This window comes from Hyperolius riggenbachi, chromosome 11 (genome assembly GCF_040937935.1).
Source record: "Hyperolius riggenbachi isolate aHypRig1 chromosome 11, aHypRig1.pri, whole genome shotgun sequence".
Lineage (NCBI taxonomy): Eukaryota > Metazoa > Chordata > Amphibia > Anura > Hyperoliidae > Hyperolius > Hyperolius riggenbachi.
The window spans coordinates 187,702,469-187,718,396 of record NC_090656.1 but is presented as its reverse complement, the minus strand read 5'-3'; the positions used below and the strand labels follow the sequence as shown (position 1 = coordinate 187,718,396).

Genomic DNA, 15,928 nt, shown 5'->3' with positions numbered 1-15,928 from the left:
GAGGCAAGCACAGTCAATCTGCTTCCCAGTTGTGTTGTTGGGGTAAGTGAGCTATACCATAATTTCCCAGTAGGAAGTAGGTGGGCAGGGTTGGGTGAGCTGTGCACACAAAGAAAGACTGGCTGCTGCATCCTTCCTGACTAGTTCAGTGCATGACTGCCAGCCTGAAGAGCTCACTGGGCTGTACAGCACACTGATAAAGGCTTCCCTGACAAAGTAAAAGTAGACCTATTAATCCCTTCAAGCAGTGGTTCATCATGGTGATGGAAGAGTCTCTTTTACCATCCTTCTTCCACCACCGAGTGGCGCTGTATTGCCGACATCACCTCCTGGATACCGATCACTTGTCATTTCAGGTGATCGGGACCCAGAAGACATGTTTGAAGTTCAGTGCCACTGCGGTGGGTGGAGAAGCCGATCCAGCCGTCCGGACAAGTAACTATAACAGCTCCCTGCCCGCTCTGCATGACAGCGCTAAGCAGCAGAGTTTAGATGGCCCCTGCTGCCCTGGCACAAGCTGTCTCAAAGGAGACAACTCATGCAGGGCTGTTTACAGGTTGAGGACAGTAAGGGCCCATTTCCACTTCAGCCGACATGCATCTCCGAGACACCCTGGAAATTGCTGTGATGCCAGATTGTATCTGAATAATGCCATGCATGGCTATAGGGATAGGCATGCGTGACCCCCCTTTTTTTCACTGCATGCAGTTCTTTTTTTCCCCGCTGCATGTGAATTGGGCGGCAGCATAGTCATTTCAATAGGCTGTGTTTCCCTATACAAATTTACAAGTGGGAAAACACAACGAATCTTCCCTAGTGGAAACAAGCCCTTAGATTTCAAAATTGAAAAGAAGATGCAAGATAGAGCAGGAGGTCAGCCTCATATATTCAGGGCGTTCCTCAGTCCATCAAATCGAATTCCCTGGAACCAACACCTTCCACTCCTCCACACTAAGTAAACTAGAACAATGACAGAGTTATATATAAAAGTACTGAAAAACAGTAGTCTATACTCACCACACCCAAGGTAAAGTAATTGTAGAAGTAATCATTGCACTTGGCCGGGACCTGTTTATGGGGGGACGGGGAATGGATCTTCATCTAAGACAAGAGCAAGAAGTAAGTAATAGCACACATTGTCAGGCTTTTGTTATTTTGAGCACTAAGCCAACATGCAAATTACCACTTAACTATGGTGGGACTTAAATTGAGTCAATCAAAGCATCTAGCTCACCATTTGCCCACTAACTTATAGCAGTTGCTGGCTTTGATTCCTCCAATGTCTTTCTCTTGCCGAGTTAGTGGATCATTTTTGGGGAAGGCACCAGAGCAGTGCAGAAGTGATGTAATGCGAGATCTGGGTGAATGGAAAGACCAATGTCCTCAGCCATCGCTCAGGCGGACTGATGGCTGAGCAGCCAAGGGGCTGATGCAGTTGATATCAGTAATTTTTTTATCTAGCAGGTGTACAGGACTTGACAATTATGTCTTTCTTTTACTTAAAGGGGAACTGAAGAGAGAGGTATATGGAGGCTATCATGTTTATTTCCTTTTAGACAATACCAGTTGCCTGGCAGCCCTGCTGATCCTCTGCCTCTAATACTATTAGCCATAGCCCCTGAACAAGCATGCAGCAGATCAGGTGTTTCAGTGGTTCAGACTTATAAGTCTGATCTGACAAGACTAGCTGCATGCTTGTTTCTGGTTTTAATCAGATACTACTGCAGAGAAATAGACCAGCAGGGCTGCCAGGCAACTGGTATTGATTAAAAGGAAATAAACATGACAGCCTCCATATACCTCTCTCTTCAGTTCCCCTTTAAATGATTTGACAAGGATAAGGAGGGTGCTTACCTTGTCCTCAGACTTGTAGAAGATTTTATGTGGAGTCCCGAGAGTGCTCAGCACATCCTGACAGGAGTCTCCAAAATACACACAACGTTCAGACACCCGCAGCTTGGCATCAGCCATTACCCCGGGACCACATCCTGCCAGAAGACAAGGCACAAGGACAGAAGATGAAACATGTATTCCTGATCACATGGCTAGTATGCCTTTCTTAGGTGATACTGGATGTACCTGTGCTTTGTAGGCGGAGTCTCAGCCCAAGAGGACCAGAGGAGTCTCGCAGGACGTCCACACTCTCTGTATACACATTGCCCATGTAGCAGCCTAGAGGCATGGCGGGAGCTCTGTCAGTAAGACAAGGTAAGGATAAGAAACACTATATATAAGAACAATGGTAAGATATATAGAGAGAAAGAGCACCTGCCATCCACACACAATCGAGATTACTATTCTGATAGCTGAAACAACGCTAGTGTGATCACTGTGGTGAGAGGACATTTCTTTCGCTAAAGGGAATAGGTATATGGAGGCTGCCATATTAATTTCCTTTTAACCAATACTAGTTGCCTGGCAGCCCTCCAGATCTTTGGCTGCAGTAGTGTCTGAATCACACACCTGAAACAAGCATGTAGCTAATCTTGTAAGGTTTTTGTCATAAATGCCTGATCTACATGCTTGTTTAGGGTCTATGGCTAAAAGTATTAAGGTGGCTGAATCAGATTAAGCGCCACAACAAGCTTGCCTGAGTGACGATTGGACCGATTTTGGGGGGAGGAAGAAGGGGGGGGGGGCATTGGAAACACACACACAAACATATTAACATTTGGGGGAACAGTAGTGGAGGTGGCTGATGTGGTGTCACACGGCCGATTTGCACTGAAAAACGGTGGTCAGGCCATGCACCTCCCGGCGCCCTCTGCTGCTTCCTTGCACCCAGTGATACCAGATGCGGTAAGTACACTCATCTTTACAACAACAACAAATAACATTTGTAAAGCGCTTTTCTCCCGGAGGACTCAAAGTGCGTAAGCATGGCTGAGACCAATAATTGGTTGATTGGTAAGTTGTGGAACAGAGGAAGAATTCTATAAGTCTGGAAATGCCAGGCTAAACAGGTGGCTTTTCAGTCTTGATTTGAATAACGCCAGGGATGGGGCTGTCTTTACTGGGTATGGTAGGGAGTTCCAAAGAGTAGGGGCAGCATGACAGAAAGCTCTGTCTCCAAAGGTTTTGAGGTGCACTCTGGGAGTGACCAAGTTTCTAGAACCTGCTGATCTGAGGTTGTGAGAGGTGTGGTGAAGCTTCAGCAAGACCTTCAAGTATCCAGGGCCCAAATTGTGCAGTAATTTGAATGTCAGCGGTCCAATCTTGAAGAGTATTCTTCATTCTACTGGTAGCCAGTGCAGTGAGCGAAGGATCAGTGTAATGTGACAGTGGCGAGGCTGGTTTGTTAACAATCTAGCAGCAGCATTCTGGACTAATTGTAGGTGGAGAAGGTCCTTTTTGGGGAGGCCAGCATAAAGGGCATTGCAGTAGTCCAGCCGTGATGTGATGAAGGTGTGAACTAAGGTTGGAAGATCCCCTGGGGGAATCAGATGTTTAATTATTGCAATGTTCTTCAGATGAAACAATTCTTTGTCTGTTTTTTGCAAAGACTGTGCTTTTTGTGAAATGTTTACGTTTGTACTTACACTTCTCTGTAGTGGCAAATTTTCTCATTCTCCGTATTTGTGTATGAATGCTGCCCTTCTGGTCTAGCGCATATTGCTTAACACTGGGCTAGTCAGCATTTGCAGTTGTGCCTTATCACCACATTACCACCACTGTATTGGCTTCGATCGATTCCCTTTCGGTACTTTAGTTATGTTTAGGATCTATCTGGTGATTTGATCTGCAGCCCCATCTATGTATGTATGGGTACCATTACGGACTCAGGACCAGAATGCACACTGGGTGTATGTACTACATCAGTTAACTGCAGTGCATGTTTCAGACGTGTGATATATTTTTTTTTAGGAGGTGAAAAGAGAAAAGCGTGTTTTTAGGTTGTGTTTGAAGACTTCAAAGTTTTGTGAGTCAAACTTCTGATCTGCATGCTTGGTCAAGGTCTATGACTAAAAGGATTACAGGCAGAGGATCAGCAGAACAGCCAGGCAATGTGTATTGTTTAAAACAGGCATGGGCAAACTCGGCCCTCCAGCTGTAACGGAACTACAAGTCCCACAATGCATTTGCCTTTATGAGTCATGACTGTGGCTGTCAGACTACTGCAATGCATTGTGGGACTTGTAGTTCCCTAACAGCTGGAGGGCCAAGTTTGCCCATGCCTGGTTTAAAAGGAAATACATAAGGCAGCCCCATATCAATCTCACATCAGTTGTCTTTTAACCACCCTGGCGTTCTGATTAAATCGCCAGGGTGGCTGCGGGAGGGTTTTTTTTAAATAAAAAAAAAACTATTTCATGCAGCCAACTGAAAGTTGGCTGCATGAAAGCCCACTAGAGGGCGCTCCGGAGGCGATCTTCCGATCGCCTCCGGCGCCCAGAATAAACAAGGAAGGCCGCAATGAGCGGCCTTCCTTGTTTTGCTTATATCGTCGCCATAGCGACGAGCGGAGTGACGTCATCGACGTCAGCCGACGTCGTGACGTCAGCCGCCTCCGATCCAGCCCTTAGCGCTGGCCGGAACTTTTTGTTCCGGCTGCGCAGGGCTCAGGCGGCTAGGGGGGCCCTCTTTCGCCGCTGCTCGCGGCGAATCGCCGCAGAGCGGCGGCGATCAGGCAGCACACGCGGCTGGCAAAGTGCCGGCTGCGTGTGCTGCTTTTTATTTCATCAAAATCGGCCCAGCAGGGCCTGAGCGGCAGCCGCTGGCGGTGTTGGACGAGCTGAGCTCGTCCAGACCGCTCAGCTGGTTAAAGAGAGTCTGAAGCAAATTCAATTTTCTCCTTTTATTGCCCACTTAAAGGGGAACTTCAGCCTAAACAAACACACTGTCATTAAGTTACATTAGTTATGTTAATTAAAATAGATAGGTAATATAATCTCTTACCCATCCTGATTTCAAATAACAGGCAAATGTTTGTGATTTCATGGGGGCAGCCATCTTTTTCATGGGGGCAGCCAAGGAGGTGACAGGGAGCATGAAACACAGTTCTAACTGTCCTGTGTTCCGATCACCCCTCCCAGATGTGCGCACTAGGCTTCAAATCTCATATTCAAAATTAAGAAAAAAAAATTGCACCAAAACAGCAGAATGAGAACAACATCAGAAATCTCATCATGCTTTACACAGCAGCAGGGGAAAAATGCCTGGGCAGTTTTCTTCTGTGCAGCTAAAAATGAGGCTTGGGTAAGAAAAACAAAGTTCTGATGCTTTGAAACTGTTAAACACAAAGCCTTTTCAGTTCTGCTGAGTAGATTTTTAGTCTGGTGGTTCACTTTAAGTTAAGCTGTAAGAGGAAAGCTGACTCGCCGCAACAGTGCGGCAGAATGATGTATTTATACCCCCAAAATCCGCAAAATTCAGGGGTCGTTTCCTGGAGGAGGCAGAGCTTTGTGCAGTAGCTCTGCCTCAGTCTTCTTTCACTGAGAGGGGCGGGGAGAGGCGGAGATCTCCAGAGACTGACTACACTGAAAGCAAAGCTACAGCGCAAAGCTCTGCCTCCCCCAGACAGCAAAATCCACGACCTGGAAAGTTGTGGAATTTTGCCCCGGGCTTTTGGGGGGATAAATACCTGGTTCTGCTTCACTGTTGCGGCGAATCAGCTTTGCTCTTACTGCTCAACCCTTTCAAGACCGGCTGCCTAACCCCCCTTAAGGACCAGGCGATTTTGCATGGGGAGGGGGTGTGTGTTTGGAGGGGTCAGGCAGCCGAATCCCTGGTAAGGCTAAGCTGAGTATGGTGTCCCCAGTGTAGCCAGATGTCCCCCCCTGTGGCTGGCAGCCTTTACACACCTCCCAGGCTCCAGCGATGAGCTGTTGTGGAACCCTCTGCTCTGGCCGGCATCCGCGCTATTACTGCCGCTAAGTCCCGGGTCGCGCTTGATGACGTCATCAAGCCGGGACCCGACACTTATGTCAGAGTGAGCAGGGATGCCGGCCAGAGCGGAGGGGAGCGACGATCGCCGGGGGAATGTCAGGCAGGTGAGTGGATGGTCTTCTTCCCCCCTACCACCGCAGCTCTAACAGTGCTCACTACAATCCGCCGGCGATCGTAGTGATCACGCGCCAATCGCGATGGCTCCTGATGACTGAGGGGAGATGTCAGCTGTCATATGACAGCTTAATCTCTTGCGCACGATTGCGTTGGGAGCAGAAACGGCAGGCGGCGTAAATCCTACGCCGCATCAGGCTGAGACAGCCACAAGTACGGCGTAGGATTTACTACAGGCGGTCCGGAAAAGGTTAACTCAAGTGGGCAGTAAAAAAAGAAAATTGTAGTTGCTTCAGACTCTCTTTAAAGTAATGATTCAGCTTTAATCTGAAAATACACTTTGTTTGTTTAGGTTACGTATTGGCTGCTCCAACATTAAATGGATGACAGGTACACTTAAAAGCTAACTTGTCTTTAAATGGTCTCTTACTTTGTATCTTGAAGGCTGTTACCGCTGTAGATGTACATGCGTTTCACCATGGCTCCGTGGGGTATTTGAAGTGATGCCAATCCATGGGCAAAGTTTGGCTTTAAATGCAAGGAAAACAATTTATATACATCTCTATATGCAGAATGTTCCACATATTGATTAAATGTTGTCAGTAAAGTGCACAATAACACACTGCTAAGTACGATACAAAGAGTAGTGTTCCCCAGCGGCTACTATACATACCACTGTCTAACCACTGTCTGACTGCCAGCACTGCCCACATTCACCCAAGCAGATCAAATATGTGAATAAGTAACATTGTGAAAGTCCTATCAGCAGGGATGTCAGAGGGAAAGCCTAGAAATCAGCTCATACATTTACCTGTTCTGCTATAAAGAGGAGCCTTACATATTTATATAGTTCTCTAGGTTAAAAGAGGCATGTGTCCCTCAGGTTCAAGGTCTTGAGCCTCTCCGTACCAAAAGAATCACCATCAGGGCCGCATTTGTACTTTTTTACGAGGTGCCCCCTGTCCAGCAGCATTTTATGAAATCTAACATACATTACGGTGACCATATTTTGATTTCCCCCCCCAAAAAAAGGAAAAAAAAGGACGATCGGCACGGCCTCCAGACCTTTGCAGATGAACTCTCACCTTGCACAGTTTTTTTATGCGTTTCTGTGTCCATATGGGCTTTCAGATCCCCAGCACCTTTATTGGATACATACATATGTTCCGGGTTTGCACACGGTGCACTCCGCCTCCCACTTGTCCCGACCGGGACGGTATGTGGGAAATTTTCTTTGCAGTTCATCGGTGAAGCTGCACTTAGGCTTCACCATTTTTCCTGCTATACTGCTCTGCTCTCTGCTCTGATCCCTGGCCTGTCTGTCTGCACTGCTACCCGTCTGTGTCGCTCTCTGCTCTGATCCCTGTCCTGTCTGTCTGCACTCCATAAATATTTATAAAATTTATGGACTGCAGAGACTATGATTTAGACCATGTCTGTCTGCACTGCTCCCTGTCTGTGTCGCTCTCTGCTCTGATCCCCGGCCTGTCTGCAGTCTGCACTGCCACTGCTGCTCCCTGTCTGTGTCGCTCTCTGCTCTGACCCCTGGCCTCTGCAGTCTGCACTCTCTGCACTGCGTCTGTGTCGCAGCTTATATAAATAAATTACTGCTCCCACAGGCCACAGCAGCCCAGCATGACTTCACTTCACTAAGTAACTCCGCCCTTCACCGCCGCCCCGCTGCTCCGTAATTTGCTCTCAGTGGATGGGGCAGAGGCGGAGCAGAGCAGCAGGGATTGCCTCATGCAATGAAGAGCCGTTTGGGAGCCGAACGAGCCGGTTTGGGAGCCGAGCGGCCGAGCCAGAACAGTCTTTAGAAAGCATCGGCTCTTCTGGCTCGGCCCCCTTTAAAGAGCCAGCTCGTTCGGCTCCCAAACGGCTCTTCATGCTCATCATTACTACCCGGACATTTCTAAAGCCCGCCAGGCCGCCCCGGACAGAACGGAAAAAGTGGACCTGTCCGGGCAAAAGAGGACGCTTGGTCACCCTAACATACATAGACTTTTTCATCCAGCATATACCATACTTTTTCCCAAATTTGTATACCTCCCCTAATGCTCCCATGGTCAGAATGCGGTCTTCAAGGAGGTCATGCTTTGTGCCTGCTGCGGCCTGGGGTTCTCTAATCCTCTGTCAGCCCCATTGCCACGGCAAAACCTACCGTTTACTGTCACGGAAGTTGCGTCTCGATGTGACGTCATGTTACATAGCTTTCCTGACACTCCTGAAAGACTAGAGCTGAGTGCTGGGTGGAGTTGGACTCAAGGCGGTGAGTGACAGCTCACAGAGAGAGTCATAGTAAGATACCCATCTGATTCTCCTTTGTCCTCAAAGTCTACCTCTCTCCCCAGTCCCAGACTCTGACAGAGCTGCCTGCTGCGAAGTAGATCATTGCACAGACTATCTGTGAAAGCAGGGCAAACGAGGGCTGGGTTTGCGTCTGACATGCTTGCCAGTTTAACTGCCTAAGTGCCAGGCTGCTGCCGCCCCTTGCTCTCCTGAAATCTGGCTATGATCACCATTCTATAGGCAAGGCTGGATAGAGTACTGGTTCATATAATTAGATTTAACATAGAAGACCAGTGTTTTAATCCCGGCTGAAGCCACTATGGAGTCCTTGGGCAAGAGTCCCTAACACTCCAGGAAGGTCTACTGAGCTCTAGGTCTACTCTCAAGAGCTTTGAGTTCAGCAGGAGAAAATTATTATGCGGAAGTTAACATTTCATTATCCAGTAGACGATAAGTCCAGAAGACGATAAGTGTCATCCTGCCGGCTGGGGTGAGAGTCCTGCGCATGTGCATTCTCTAAGATTGAACCGCGCATGCACAGGACTCTCACACCGGCTGGAGTGAAAAGCGTAGAGGGCAGGCATGATGACACGTATTGTCCACAGCATGAAGCAGCTAAAGTGGGCTGGAGGAAGCCCCAAGTAAGTGCAAATTCTGATTTTACAACCTGTTCAGGGGCCTGAAAATGCAGATATAGAATCGGCAAAAACTACTTCCTGGGATAAGAGCTTCCACATTATACCCACTAAGGGCTGGTTCACACTTGCTTTAAAAACTTATCCGTAGCTACGTTTTTTGTCCCGGACGAAAAAACGGAGCCACGGATACCAATGTTAAAAATAGCAGCAGTACACACTCAAGTTAAAAACGTATCCGCATGCGATCCGCGGAATAAGTTTTTAAACCCGGAACACAGAGTCCGGACTTGCAGCATTTTTCACGGACCCGTATACACGTACGGGTAGTGAAAATCAATGGGGAAATGGGCCTCCCTCTTCACTGACATTTTGGGACACTGGAAACGGATCAGTTTCCAGTGTCCCTTGGTGAAGGAGGGGGCCGCCATGCTGGAGGGGGTAACAGCCAGGACGGGGGGCTGCGGGCAAAGCGGCGGCCAGGGGGGGTCACCCCCCCCCCCCTTGCTCACCTGGGTGCCCCCCGTCCCTGCTCCCCAGCTCGCACATTAAAAATGTAATAAAAAGTAATAAATTGTACCTAAGGAAGTTCGGCGAGCCGGGCACTTCCGCCCACACCGCTCCCGTCACTTCCTGCGATGCCGCCCACTGAAATACAGAGGGCGGCATTGCAGGAAGTGACGGGGAGTGGTGTGGGCGGAAAAGCCCAGCTCGCCGAACTTCCTTAGGTACAATTTATTGCGAGCTGGAGGGGGACGGGGGGCACCAAGGTGAGCCAGAGGGGGGAGGCGACCCCCTGTCCGCCGCTTTGCCCGCAGCCCCCCATTGTAGCTACTACTCCCTCTAGCAAAACAAAACAAAACAAGCTAACAGATCCAAAACGTGTGCTGCAAAAAAGGCAGCACGGATCCGTTTGCATTCCGTTTTTTGAAAACCGGAGCCCGGACCGCGGATGCGTCCCGCACCCGGAGCTAGTGTGGCCCTAGCCTAACTGCCAAGAGTAAGTGGTAAAGTCTCATTTTTTTTCTTGTCCTTTTTCTGGACCAAGGGATAACAAACTAATTTGCCAAGCTTTTATACTGCCCCTGGACATATAGATACGTATTAATTTGAACGCCTCTAAGTAATCTCCCTTTCAAGCTAAATAATCTCAGTTTTTCGAACATGTCTTGGTAAGTGAGGCCTTTCCTTTCTAAATAATTTAGTGGCTTGGTTTTATTACAATGCCAAAACTCTAAGGTCTTCCTGTATGGTGGTGCCAAAAAGACCACATATTTAAGAAAAACATTTTAAAAGTTTAAAGTAAAAAAGGAAATAAGAAAATTTATACATTTTAAGACAATTGACAGCATTGTGTCCCACCCTCCTAAGCCTATTTGACCCCTTGTCACCTATGCAGGCTGGTATCGCAAGAATTTGGTGCCCGGACTACTACGCACCAAGCTATACCAACGTGCACAGCCCATGAAACGGACCATTGCACTAACCAAAGTGCAAGGGCTTAGGTTGGGGGTTGCAATGTGTTGTAGGTGACCGGGAGGAATGCACTGTCAGGCAGTAAGTGGCAATGTACTCAGGGTCAGGGCTAGCAATCCCCAGCAAAGCATCTTTAACCACTTACCAACCGCGCACTCATACCGCGCGTCAGCAAAGTGGCAGCTGCAGGACCAGCGATGCAGTACTGCGTCGCCGGCTGCAGGCTAATTAATCAGGAAGTAGCCGCTCGCGCGAGCGGCTGCTTCCTGTCAATTCACGGCGGGGGGATCCGTGAATATCCTGCGGGCCGCCGATCGCGGCTCGCAGGCTAAATGTAAACACAAGCGGAAATAATCCGCTTTGTTTACATTGTACGGCGCTGCTGCGCAGCAGCGCCGTAAGGCAGATCGGCGATCCCCGGCCAATCAGCGGCCGGGGATCGCCGCCATGTGACAGGAGACAGCCTGTCACTGGCTGCACAGGACGGATAGCGTCCTGTACAGCCCAGATTGCCAGGGGGGACAGGGATGAGAGGGAGGGGGGGGAATTTCACCACGGAGGGGGGCTTTGAGGTGCCCCCCCCCCGCAACACCCAGGCAGGAGCGATCAGACCCCCCCAGCACATCATCCCCCTAGTGGGGAAAAAAGGGGGGCGATCTGGTCGCTCTGCCTGCACCCTGATCTGTGCTGGGGGCTGCACAGCCCACCCAGCACAGATCAGCTAAAACAGCGCTGGTCCTTAAGGGGGGGGTAAAGGGTGGGTCCTCAAGTGGTTAAATGCTCTGACGCAGCTCCCAATTGGTCGCTTAACAGACCAATTGTAATCTGTTAAAAGACCAAAGTAGAGACCTTGGCACATTATGCTTTGCTGGAGCTTACTATAGTTTATTACAGCGAGTGCTGACAGTGGGAGTGAAGTGTATGGCAGGCAAATGGAGGTCTTAAATAAATGCACAGAGAATACTGATGTGGAACATTTCTGAGGATATTAGCGTGGGATAATTACCGTATTTTCCGCCGTATAAGACGCTCCGGAATATAAGACGCACCCAGGTTTAGAGGGCAAAAACCCTGGAAAAAAATATAAACTTAACCTGGTCTGTCCATATTCCAGGAGCGTCTTATAGAGGTTCTCACCCAATGACTGTGTCCCCTATCTGATCCTATTGTGTCAACCCCCAGTGTCTATCACTCCCCTGTGTATGCTGTGCTGCCCCACATGTTCCTCTTGCCCCTCCATGTATGCTGTGCTGCCCCCTCCATGTATGCGGTGCTGCCCCCTCCATGTATGCGGTGCTGCCCCCTCCATGTATGCTGTGCTGCTCCCTCCATGTATGCTGTGCTGCCCCCTCCATGTATGCGGTGCTGCCCCCTCCATGTATGCGGTGCTGCCCCCTCCATGTATGCGGTGCTGCCCCCTCCATGTATGCGGTGCTGCCCCCTCCATGTAATGCTGTGCTGCCCCCTCCATGTAATGCTGTGCTGCCCCCTCCATGTATGCGGTGCTGCCCCCTCCATGTATGCGGTGCTGCCCCCTCCATGTATGCTGTGCTGCCCCCTCCATGTATGCGGTGCTGCCCCCTCCATGTATGCGGTGCTGCCCCCTCCATGTATGCGGTGCTGCCCCCTCCATGTATGCTGTGCTGCCCCCTCCATGTATGCGGTGCTGCCCCCTCCATGTATGCGGTGCTGCCCCCTCCATGTATGCGGTGCTGCCCCCTCCATGTATGCGGTGCTGCCCCCTCCATGTATGCGGTGCTGCCCCCTCCATGTATGCGGTGCTGCCCCCTCCATGTATGCGGTGCTGCCCCCTCCATGTATGCTGTGCTGCCCCCTCCATGTATGCGGTGCTGCCCCCTCCATGTATGCTGTGCTGCCCCCTCCATGTATGCGGTGCTGCCCCCTCCATGTATGCGGTGCTGCCCCCTCCATGTATGCGGTGCTGCCCCCTCCATGTATGCGGTGCTGCCCCCTCCATGTATGCGGTGCTGCCCCCTCCATGTATGCGGTGCTGCCCCCTCCATGTAATGCTGTGCTGCCCCCTCCATGTAATGCTGTGCTGCCCCCTCCATGTAATGCTGTGCTGCTCCCTCCATGTAATGCTGTGCTGCCCGCTCCATGTATGCTGTGCTGCCCCCTCCATGTATGCTGTGCTGCCCCCTCCATGTATGCTGTGCAGCTTCCTCCATGTATGCTACTGTCCCCTCCATGTATACTGCACTGCCCAACCCACGCCCACGTAAATGCTGCGCTGCCCCGTATGCCCACATGTTTCTCTGCCCCCTCCCATAAGGATAAAGTATCGGCAGTAGCCCCAGCAATGTATTCGGCGCTGCCCCCTCCCCGCGTGAATGCTGCGCTGCCCCCCCTGTAAAAGGATAAAGTATCGGCAGAAGCGGCTCACCTCCTTCAAAGTTCCCGCAGTGACAGCTGACCTCTTGTGTCCTGCGTGGCTCCCCGTAGTGAAAGTTTCTGCTGTTCGCGTCATCAGCAGAAACTTTCACTACGGGGAGCCACGCAGGACACACGAGGTCAGCTGTCACTGCGGGAACTTTGAAGGAGGTGAGCCGCTTCTGCCGATACTTTATCCTTTTACAGGGGGGGCAGTGCAGCATTCACGCGGGGAGGGGGCAGCGCCGAATACATTGCTGGGGCTACTGCCGATACTTTATCCTTATGGGAGGGAGGCAGGGAAACATGTGGGCATACGGGGCAGCGCAGCCTACACGCGGGGAGGGGGCAGCGCAGTATACATGAAGTAACATACCGGCAGGCATCCCGGGGGACAGCTCAGCATACACAGGATCAAGGCAGGGAATCCCCGATGTTCCGGCGGGTCGGTGGTTCATTACGGCGGGCGTTCGTTAGTCGGGGATTCCCTGCCTTCGCCGTATAAGACGCAGGGACTTTTTCTCCCCATTTTTGGGGGAGAAAAAGTGCGTCTTATACGACGGAAAAAACGGTAATTAAAGAAAAGTATTTAAAGGATACCCGAGGTGACATGTGACATGATGAGATAGACATGTGTATGTACAGTGCCTAGCACACAAATAACTATGCTTTGTTTCTTTTTTTCTTTCTCTGCCTGAAAGAGTTAAATATCAGGTATGTAAGTCGCTGAATCAGTCCTGACTCAGACAGGAAGTGACTACAGTGTGGCCCTTACTGATAAGAAATTCCAACTATAAAACACTTTCCTAGCAGAAAATGGCTTCTGAGAGCAAAAAAGAGGTAAAAAGGGGAATTTCTTATCAGTGAGGGTCACACTGTAGTCACTTCCTGCCTGAGTCAGGACTGAGTCGGCCACTTACATACCTGATATTTAACTCTTTTAGGCAGAGAAACAAAAAAAGGAACAAAGCATAGTTATTTGTGTGCTAGGCACTGTACATACACATGTCTATCTCATCATGTCACATGTCAACTCGGGTATCCTTTAAAGAGAAACCGCGACCAAGAGTTAAACTTCATCCCAATCAGTAGCAGATACCCCCTTTCCCATGAGAAATCTTTTCCTTTTTATAAAAACGGATCATCAGGAGGCTCTGTATGGCTGATGTTGTGGTGAAACCCCTCCAACAGGACCATGGTTCTGACAGTTTCCTGTCTGTGAACCTCATTGCATTGTGGGAAATAACAGCTGTTTACAGCTGGGTCCAACTGCCAAAAAAAGCAAGCAGCACCTCCTTCCACTGACATCACCTGCCAGTAGTAAAATGTCATCATGTGGTAAATGTCAGAATGTAAATCAGGGAGAGGAAATATTTTACAATAGGAAAACACTGACTAAATCATTTATACATAATTATTGTAAAAAAAAAATGAAGCACTTTTTTTTTATTATTAAATTATTTTCACTGGAGTTCCTCTTTAAGATTAATTCCTTACCTCATACTTGGGGGCTTCCGTCCAGGAGTCCAGTTGGAAAGAAAAAGACAGACCTCGGAAATTGAGGTGGAACAGTTGCTCTGCTGAATTGTACACTGAAATAGACACAAACCACTGCAGAGATTACTGCTATCTTACAGCACATACAAGCCCCATCAATATGAGAAGCTTCTTACCTCCTGGATGCGTTGCCCCAAATGACTGATCGATTTGCTCTATAGTGGGAGCGATAGCCTGCGAGTTGAAATGAACTCCGCTGAAAGTAAAACAAACACAATGGGCTATTGGTGATTGGTAATCAATGCTATAGACTGTGTGAGAGACAATGACACACAAGAGTGAAGGCAACGCTCAGCTGAAGTCATTCTGAGGTCAAAATAACACATCATAGAATGTTTTCTATCTCCAGGTGCACATTAGCATTGCATTTATTTAATCTGTGTTAAATTTCCTATTTGAAAGGGAAATTATCATTGTATTTTTCTTTTTAGACATACTTATGAAAATAATCAGCTAACATGAGAGGTTTGCACACTATCAGTTTAGATACTTACCACAGGAGGGGGATTCTGCAGAAGCTTGCCTCGTCCTAATTCGCCAGGCCGATCCAGCACTGGGACCCCCGGAAGCACGGCTGCACTGCACTTTGCGCAGTTGCACGGACCCCTGGGGCTTCGGCAGAAAAAGTCTGGTTGGGTCCAAGCTAAAATACAGATAGCTTGCACAATGCTCAGTAGCATGGACCCAATTGGGCTCTACTACTTCTGCTAACGCCTGAACGGGTTTTGTGTTACTGCGCAGGCATGAACTGGACCCAACGGAGGAACAACGAGGAGGAGCGGCTTGGGGGAACCCTCTGGATTATACCAAGGCTTCCTCCTACTTAGGTAAGTACCCAAATTGGGCTGCGAAATTGATGTGCGATCCTTGGGATTACTAGGTATTTGTGAAGGTTATTTCCATAACACAGAAAGTTGTATGGAGGGGTGTACCCTTCACTAGTGTTCTTCTTTAAAATATATATACATTTTATATGTGAGGATTATGCAGGCTGCCATTGCTATCCTCTTTGAAAAAATGCCAGTTTCCTGGCCGACATGCTGATCTTTCATCACCAGTGGTTTATGCCACACATCTGCAAAAAGTGTGGAGTCAGAACACCAATGCCAAAAGGCATTAAAAGCAAAAGATCAGCACAGCAGACAGGAAAGTGAATTTCGCAATGGTACCTTCCATATTCCCCTAACTTCAGAAGATACACAGTAGTGCTCAGATGACCTACAGGCAGACAAAAAAAGAGAAGTCTGATGGACAGATAGCTGAAAAGCAGAAGTCGGATGAATTGGGGTCGGGGGAAAGGATTATATAGAAATAACGAGGTTAAAGAATAAAGCTGTGGCCATAACAAGCAGAAAAATAGCAAAAGTGCCATTGTGACCAGAAAAGGAAACATGGGAGAGAAAGAGCAATTGTTTTTTGGAGAGAAAGTAAAATATTAATTTAGAGGTGTAATAAAATGAGTCAGCGTTAACCCAGTTATGTGAAACAAAGTTATTTATTTTATTCACATGTGTGACTGGATATTTGGATTCAACACAGGTGTAAAAAAGGGCTAGAGGATAATTTGAAACAGTGTGGAA

At 48.8% G+C, this 15,928-nt stretch overlaps 1 protein-coding gene across 1 annotated transcript in view; it reads right to left on the bottom strand.

Annotated features, from left to right (window-relative positions):
• PHAF1 (phagosome assembly factor 1) overlaps positions 1–15,928 on the bottom strand; it is an 89,317-nt gene that overhangs the window by 22,990 nt on the left and 50,399 nt on the right. Inside the window, exons 6-11 of the mRNA XM_068261479.1 lie at positions 14,465–14,544; positions 14,289–14,383; positions 6,431–6,528; positions 2,080–2,192; positions 1,855–1,988; positions 1,018–1,101 (exon numbers count right to left, since the gene is read on the bottom strand). Coding sequence (XP_068117580.1) covers positions 1,018–1,101; positions 1,855–1,988; positions 2,080–2,192; positions 6,431–6,528; positions 14,289–14,383; positions 14,465–14,544 — 604 coding nt within the window. The remainder of the gene's footprint in view (positions 1–1,017; positions 1,102–1,854; positions 1,989–2,079; positions 2,193–6,430; positions 6,529–14,288; positions 14,384–14,464; positions 14,545–15,928) is intronic.